General features: G+C 41.5%; 1 protein-coding gene and 1 non-coding gene across 2 annotated transcripts; both read right to left on the bottom strand.

Annotated features, from left to right (window-relative positions):
• Positions 1-254: 254 nt before the first annotated feature.
• Positions 255-8,569, bottom strand: LOC136431079 (nucleolar protein 56-like). Its single transcript, XM_066422304.1, has 10 exons — positions 8,456-8,569; positions 6,873-7,077; positions 5,496-5,657; positions 4,846-5,044; positions 4,177-4,364; positions 3,187-3,439; positions 2,779-2,927; positions 2,229-2,350; positions 1,666-2,013; positions 255-1,272 (listed from the first exon to the last, which is right to left on the bottom strand). Exons 1-10 carry the CDS (start codon positions 8,456-8,458, stop codon positions 1,111-1,113), a joined length of 1,791 nt encoding a protein of 596 aa, XP_066278401.1. The 5' UTR covers positions 8,459-8,569; the 3' UTR covers positions 255-1,110.
• LOC136431909 (small nucleolar RNA SNORD49) lies at positions 1,393-1,454 on the bottom strand. Its single transcript, XR_010755430.1, has one exon. It is a non-coding gene; the product is annotated as a small nucleolar RNA SNORD49 (small nucleolar RNA).

Raw genomic sequence — 8,569 nt, 5'->3', positions numbered from 1 at the left:
TTCTTCACTTGTGCTGGAAGGTGTCTTCATAAAAGTCCTCCCACTTAATAATGGTGACAGAATACTGTGACACTACCCAACAGACATTATTCTGTGGTAGGTAAAGCAGAAAGTAGGATTTCTCTCAGAGTGAGCTTGGATCTTCATTTTCAAAGTCTTCCTCAAGGTCAACCATACCCCTCACTAGTACATATATTTTTAATCGTCCAACTGAAGCAGGGTATAATTAAGAAAAGAGTGACAAACAAATCAGGTAATTATAAAACTTACAATGAATTTAATCATTTAGTTTGGAGCGGTTACAAGTTTGTGCTAATGCAGACAATGCATTGCTTCATTTATAAGGAGTTGCCTTGTATACATGATACAAATAGCGAAACCAATAAAACTGAATCTTAGTTTTCATCATCATTTCAGGTGAGTCACTTAGTTTTACATGGTAACAAATACCTTGTTTGATCAACAACTACATGACTTTAACTTTGAGATTCCACATGTTGTATTCTCTCCATGCTAGCAGCCCTATGGCAAACATTTTTACATGGCATTGTTATCCACTGCCAAGTAAAGAAGGTCTTGCAGCAGGGTTTCAGCATTAAAGAAATGGCAAAAGACAGAAATGTGGCCTTCATAAAAATGACTAAATACAGTTCATGGGCATATAAAAGTACTTCCATATTTTGACTGCCATTACATCAGATCTCTTTGAAAGTAGTGGAAATAAAAAGTCATAAATAAACATGACTTAAGTGTCAAAGTTTGACACATGTACAGGGCACTACAGGCAAGTGCCAAGCTAATGGATACTGATCATATTACACATTCACCCCTCCTCACCCACTTATGCCATGGGGATGGGATGCGATTTTTCTGATACACAAAAAATACTTCTTCTGTAACAGAACATCTAAAAAAAAACATCAGGGCTTCTTTTTCTTGGAATACAATGACTAGTACTCTCAGTCTGCAATAGTCTAGACTATGGGCCACATCATCTTGTTACCATATCTTTATCATCTTTCTCGGGGCAAATGAGTCAAATCAATATGCGCAAGACTGTCATCTGGCTATGTTTGTGAGGCAGTATAGTATCTACAGCTGATCAGCTTCCTATTTCTTGTCCTTTTTCTTCTTCTTTTTCTCCTTTTTTGGTGTCGGTTCCCCCTCATCGTCTGCGAGAACCATGCTTTCCTCTAGAGGCTCAGCCTGCTTCTTTTTCTTCTTCTTTGGCGTCTCGGCTGGTTCCTCCTCCTCGACAGGCTCAGCTGCTTCCTGCAGAAAACCAGAAAAGAAAACATGTAGTTCCAAGTGTCTTATTTTCTCCACCCTCCCGGTGCAATCTATATCAAGTTTTACATTCTTACTAGCTTTCTGCTTTACAGAGGACCTGCTGATCAGGGTTGGATTGACTCGTCAGTTTCACATCTGACGGCACTTCCTTTTTCATCACACAGACAGGTTCACAAACCAATCGAATTATCCCTTAGGCAAATCTTTAACAATGGTGCAGTTCTTAGAGATAGCGGTCTTGCCAATGTTGGTTCCAAAAGTATATGACATGGGATTACCCACAAGCATGTGTCTTCTTCTACCCAGAAGGGGACACAGAAAAATTGTGTATCTTAAAAATGGACAAAAATTTTAGTGCTTCAGTTTGACTCATACCTTCTTTTTCTTTTTCTTCTTTTTCTTGCCATCGGACTCTCCATCAGCCGCAGCACTCTCATTCAGTGACACCTCTGTTTCTGTCACAGTCGCCTCAGCCTCACTCTGCTTCTTCTTTTTCTTCTTCTTCTTCCCCTCCCCCTCTCCGTCTGTGATAGTGCTCTGGTTGAGTGATACATCAGCTGCTGACTGTTCTCCCTCACTTTGGCCCTTCTTTTTCTTCTTCGCTGGTGTCTCTTCTTCCTCGGCCCCGTCTGTTGTGGCATTGTGGTCCCCATTTTCAGTCAGTTTTCTCTTCTTCTTCTTTTTCTTGTCCTCCTTTCTCTTCTTGGCGATCATTTCGTTCATCTGGCATGGAAATATTCAATGCATTACAATACAAAATAACAGAAGAGACCCGCTCATTTTTTAACAGTACCCTTATACAATGAGGATGTTCAGTCTTACAACTTGAAAAAAGTTTGGACCTTTAATTTTAAAGGTTGTGTATCTGCGTGTCATTTCATGGCCCATGGCCCAATGAGACAGATATAGAGCTAAGAAGACAAGTTGATTCCCCACACCTCTGACAATGCCTCCTTCATCACATCGATGTTCTTGCGGGGTGCTGTCCCTGTCTCGTAGAAGGATAGCCTTTCCTCCACCTGATCACGTAACTTGTTACCGATCACGTCTGTCGGAACATCTGGAGAACAATTGAGACCATTGGTTAGACTGGGCTTCATGTACATACAGACTTCAGACGTACCAACTGGTAACAGGCGGCTAACAGCCTTTCTCCAGCCTGAGTGACAAATCTGTACTGACCAAAACATGCTGGAGGTTTATACTATTTCATGAAATACAAAGATTTATTGTGTTGGTAACAATGCCAGGTACATGTATGATAGAAAATCTTTGACTAAACTGTCCATTCAGGGTTGGATTGGATCGTCAGCTGAACATGTCATCAGACGGCACTTCCTTTTTCATCATGTAGACAGGGGAGCCAAGCTGTTCTCAACTTGGATATTGAATCATTCTCTTGATAGTTTGAAGTCTTCATATTGTTACTCTCTGCTTTCTGTTATGGCTGTCATTTTTTTACACTGCTGATGGAAACTGTATACCAACCTGCAAAGCAGTCCACCCGAGAAGCGATGGAGCACTTGTTAGCGAGGTAACGTGAGATGCGCCCCTTGTTCTTGGCGCCTGCTCGGCCGATGAACGTGGAATGGAAGATGAGGCCATACTTGGGGGTGTTGCCACGAGTCTTCAGAGCTCTGCATAAAGAGGCATCATAAGCATTAAACTCAAAGTTTAAACTCAAAGTTACAACTTCTGAAGCAAAGTTGAAACACCCAAATTTTCAACTGTCCAACTTTAGGTTGTCAAGGTATGAGCAATGTTTGAACCTCTAATCCTTAAAAATGCCATTTCAAATTGCAATATTGCAGATGACAGAGAAACATTCAAGCCATGAGAATGTAAAGGAGAGCATAGCATTGTTATGAATGTAACAGAAGTAGGATATTTCCCCACCTGAAGAGTGCCTTCTCAGCCCCGAGGATCTGTACCGTGGAGGCGGGGTACTTGGCCAGGTTGGTCAGGCTTCCCGCGTGCGATATCAGACGTGCTCCCACCTGCTCCCCGATCAGGGCGGACAGGTTGGGCGCCACATTGTGCATCTTCCCCTGCAGGTAGGCGTGCAGGGACTTCCGATACTCCGCCAGGGACACCACACGCGATGCAAACGTCTCGATGTTGATCAGATCAATGGGGGAGATATCCATACCTGAAACATAGGGAACAGAGTAGTTACTAAGATTGTTGACCTCCCAAACAGGACAAAACAATAACAACAGTAACCACTCTCGTCAAAATACTAAGGAATTCAATGTTGCCATCTTTTCAGAACAATGACCAGAAAACTTCAATCAATCTGCTGAGTATGCATTGCAAGAAAAGAATTGAGATGCGTTGAAGTGCTTTGAAAGACGAATGTCCGAATCACCCATGTCAGAGAAATGATAAGGGGAATAGCTTGTTGTTTAAGAATGTCTCATTTCTGTTAGGACGTGTTGGAGGGTAGGAAGCCAAAAGATGAAGAAAACAGGTGTTTAACCCTGAGCCTAAACCTGTCCATCAGGGTTGGATTGATCATTAATCAGGTGCAACATCAGACGGCACTTCCATTCTCATCACACAGACAGGTCAGGCTACAGGACAACTGGAACGATCTAACATGGTGTTTCCCATGGTCTTCCAAGTAGTAGTATAGTAATATCCATTATTTGATTATACATGTACTGCTCCTGGAGTCCTTAACGTAAAAAGTACATAGCAGCTGCAAAATGAGCAAATACATGCCATATAGTGCAAAAAAAATCGGAAAATGGATGCTAATTTCGTAGAATGCAATATCAATTCCAAAGTCAAAGAAGATGTGCTATCCCTGACATTCTATGTTAGTGCTATCCATTAAGTTCTGTTTAGTGCTCTCCATGAAGTTCTATCCCCTGCCTGACTCACCCATGGATGACTTGGCACTCTGTATGATGGCCTCTGCCTTGGCGCTATCCATGGTGATCTCCTCCAGCTCCTCCAGACGGTCCTCCTTCAGCAGCTTCCTGTCCCCGATGATCCTCGCCAGACGGGCGTACATGTAGTTGTCGTTCACCACCTTCACCAGCTCCGGGAAGTGGTAAGAGTACCACTCTCTGAAAGGATCGTGGGTGAGAATCACAGGAAAGTTCATGGTGCTAACTGTTATGATCTATCCCAGACTGGTAAAGAAGCCAGTAATCTTGGGTATCTTTAACCATAAAAAGGATGACCAAATATGACAGTTGTTAAACCGTGAGCCTAAACCTGTCCATCAGGGTTGGATTGATCATTAATCAGGTGCAACATCAGACGGCACTTCCATTCTCATCACACAGACAGGTCAGGCTACAGGACAACTGGAACGATCTGACATAATTTTCCTCAAAGCAGAATTGTGGCCCTTAGCAAACTACATGTACAACAAAGGGACAGAAAATCTTCTTGTAATGGAAAAGTCGAAGATTGGGAACAAATATTGTAAAACCTCCTGTTGCAAAACCAGCCACACTTTTCATGTTACTTTTTTTTATTAGACTTCTTCAATGTATTGAGTATTAGTAGTGTATTCTTGTTTGTGTGGCTCATGTTCCTCACCGTATCCTCATGGAGAAGGTGTTGATGTCCTTGTCCAGCTGGTCCAGGAGACTGATGGACTGGATGATCATGTTGTCTGCTCTGTGCACGTTGAACTTGACCTTTGCCCTGGAGTAGCTGTGACCCAAGCCCAGCTGGGCCTTAGAGGCCGACGTCTCTGTCAGCCCCTTCACAAGCAGGTGGAAATGCAGCTTGATACCTGTCAAGAAAATGGAAGTGTGAAGAATGTATCTTGAATCAAACCTTAGCAATCACTCAAGAAAATCTTAGACTTGTTCCACATTTGTTTGACTGATGTGTGCGGTCCGGTCATTACATATCTTGTTTCTGTAGATTTGAAAGAATGATATAAGGATTATTGTGTATGCAGGAGTCATACCTGCACAAAAGATATACGTAAAACAGATTTATTCAACTGCTCTTTGTCCAGCAACAAAAAGGAGAGGGCCTAAGACTCTTCAGATGCAGAAGCACAAGTTTTTTTTAAAACTCTGAGCCTAAACCTGTCCATCAGGGTTGGATTGATCAATAATCAGGTGCAACATCAGACGGCACTTCCATTCTCATCACACAGACAGGTCAGGCTATACAAAAAAAGATAGCCAACAGGATGCAAGCTTGAATTCTGTGCTGCCGGGTCTACAACATACCTCTGATGACTTCTTGTACCACGTCCCCACCAGTCAACGGTATCCCAAGCTCCTCTTGTATTGCAGAGCCAATCTTGGAGTCAGCAATTCCTAGGGTGGCTTTCTTCTTCTTGAGGGGGAAGTTATTCTCCAGGAATACCTTCAGATCATCATGGAGAATTCCTGTATCAGGCATGGAAAAAATGTTAGAGCAGGATTTTTGCAGGCATCGTGCTCTACCATTACAATAACTAACAGACAAAACATATTAAGTTATATACGATATACCACCAAAAAAGTTTAGCTGAATGAACAGGCCTTTTCAGTAACTTTGCGTTATCCATGACCAATGTCCTTAAGGGTTTCTCCTACCAACACAAAGGACTACATGTGACTATGAATGTATTATCATATACACCTGCAAGCCGTAGTATGAAAATCAGATATCCTTTCACTGTTTAAACATTGATCTGCTCTGCCTCAGATCCGTCTTGAAACTCTAGACATCAGTGACGTGAGTCTCTGAGAGTAGGAGATCATCATTGGCACATGGGTGATATTCATGAATATCACTATTAACAGAGTTAATTTTTAAAGTCATAATTGTTTCCTGTTATCATCATCCTTGGCTTGTGCACATATTTGAAATGTATGAACTAATTAGCATTATCAATTTTTAGCTTTTTGCAATATCTAATCTAACAAAAAAACATGTTAAGTAACACTTCAATCACTTAGCTTAGTAGATTTTTTAAGACAGCTTTTGGAAATTTCTACTTTTTTTTTTATATAAAAAATTATACTTACTAGAGTGCTTCATACAATTTCTTATCACACAATTCCCAAATTTGGGAAAGTGCAGTTTGGGTCCACTACTCTCCAATGGTGGCATTCCAATTACTTTGTTCAAGGCCAAAAAAATGTGTCCCAAACTCGTAAAAAATTGATTGAATAAAGTCTAAAAGGGATACAAAATGTTGCTTAATGTATAATTTGATTAAGCACCAATATTTCACCTGGAGCGAAAATTTACATGGGTAAAAGGGGATATATTTCTAAAGGTGGTAACTTGCAAGATTGCAGGCTGATCTGAAATCACTTGCATGGGTACAATTTTAAGTGCGCAAACTTGCACATGCACATGATATTTTGAGCCATGCCAGAGGAATGTACTATACATCAGGCATGTTGAGGTATGAAAATCAGATATGAAAATGTTCACCGTTTAAACATGGACAACAGCATTAAAATTTTTTGCTCTGCCTCAGATCCGTCTTGAAACTCTAGACATCAGTGACGTGAGTCTCTGAGAGTAGGAGATCATCACTGGCACAGGGCTGAAATGCATGCATAACAGGGAGATAAGTTCCTTTTAAAAGTCATGACTGTTCTTATTACCTTCAGAAATAGCATTACAGTTGTCGAGTGCATTTGTGCCAGACTTGAACGGTGAGAAGGCCACAAGCTTCACTGTTGAGTTGAACTTTTCGTACGACTTGACGCTCTTCTCCACGGTGGGTAGGAGCATCCCAACCTCTTCCACCTCCTCCACGCGGAACAGGGCGTACCCCGAAGCATGCTCGTACAGAACGTGTAGGCCAGCCTGCAGGGGATACATGCATGCAGAGAAAATTGATTTACAGAATACAACAGAGTTAAAAACTTTCTTCAGCCAGTAATCCCACACTGGGCAGCCTGGACACAAAACGTAGTGACCTAGTCTTACTCTTGGTCTTACCTGTGGCTCCCATTAGCAGCAACTTTTCACACTCTATTCTTGTAGCACATTTCAGCAAAGACTGTACATTATGGGATTATGTAACAAAAATATAGAAAACCACAAGACAGAATGGCTACAACTTGTATTACAAGCCTATGTGACAAAGAATTCCTAACAATTTACTGGAAAATCTTAATAGGAAATCTTTTCATCTTTCTTTGCCAGTAAGGGCTTTTGTGTTCATCAAAATGTTAGGTTTTAATTTTTCTAAGACCAAAAAACACAATGGTTGTTTAACCCTGAGCCTAAACCTGTCCATCAGGGTTGGATTGATCATTAATCAGGTGCAACATCAGACGGCACTTCCATTCTCATCACACAGACAGGTCAGGCTACAGTTTTTACAGGACAACTGGAACAATCTAACATGGTGATTTTCAGTAAAATGGCATTGCTACTGGCCTACAGAAAATTGCAAGAGGTCAGAAAATAATATTTGGGTGGAAAAGTTGAAACAATGGCCACATGTTGTAAAACCTCCTGTTGCATAACATGGGGATTCTCAGTAAAACAACATTGTGACCGGCCTGTACTGCAAGATGGCAGAAAATATTTCTATTGGGGTGGAAAAGTTAAACAATGGTCACGTGTTGTAAAACCCCCTGTTGCAAAAAAAGCAGTTACATTTCTCCAAATTGGATGGTTTAGTGTTTTTTCTTGTTTGAGTGCCCAAATTACCACTGTAGCTCCGTACATCATTCTTAGCACATATATTTCCCTCCTGGCCTGAAGCAGACTGTAATTTATAATTCTTGTTAGACCAGGTCACAAATATTCCCTTGAGATCTCATCTCAGCTAAGGTTTTTGCAGAAAGCAACTTCTGGAATTCTGAAGAAGAATAACAACTGAACTACATCTAATGACGTAAGGTGAAGTGATTAATTCTAACCTTCATCACATAAAATAGTCAATGTTTCCCCGTCGACTTAGAGAAGAAACACCAAATGTTGAGGGAAATATTTTGCGGGCCCCCCTCCCACGTAGTGGAAAAGCACATGGCACAAGCTACAGCCCTGCACGCCTTGCATCTTCGACACAGTTCTACACGCTAATTCGAAGCTTCTGCGGCTAAAATTGAGTCAATACATAGGAACTAATCTCTTTATGAAATAAAATAAGTCAATTCGGCAATGGCGTCAAAAAATGGGCTAAAATTACAATTTCTTAGCAAGTTTTAGGGACCACGCACGAACTACCCACCATCTTGGCTTGGTCCTGGTCTCGTCAATTCTCGCGAGATCGGCGCGGTTATCAGGTGACCGCGGGATCACGTGGTGGATAATCGATCTCTGATGATCGCCGTCAGGGTAAGGC

The sequence above is a fragment of the Branchiostoma lanceolatum genome, chromosome 3 (genome assembly GCF_035083965.1).
Source record: "Branchiostoma lanceolatum isolate klBraLanc5 chromosome 3, klBraLanc5.hap2, whole genome shotgun sequence".
Lineage (NCBI taxonomy): Eukaryota > Metazoa > Chordata > Leptocardii > Amphioxiformes > Branchiostomatidae > Branchiostoma > Branchiostoma lanceolatum.
This window is presented reverse-complemented; position numbering and strand designations above follow the sequence as displayed.

Coding starts and splice junctions, on each gene's coding strand:
- LOC136431079 (XM_066422304.1), bottom strand. Junction 5,045..5,495: donor GGTACAAGAAGTCATCAGAG/GTATGTTGTAGA, acceptor TTTTCTTGACAG/GTATCAAGCTGCATTTCCAC. Junction 4,365..4,845: donor ACCTTCTCCATGAGGATACG/GTGAGGAACATG, acceptor CGATCCTTTCAG/AGAGTGGTACTCTTACCACT.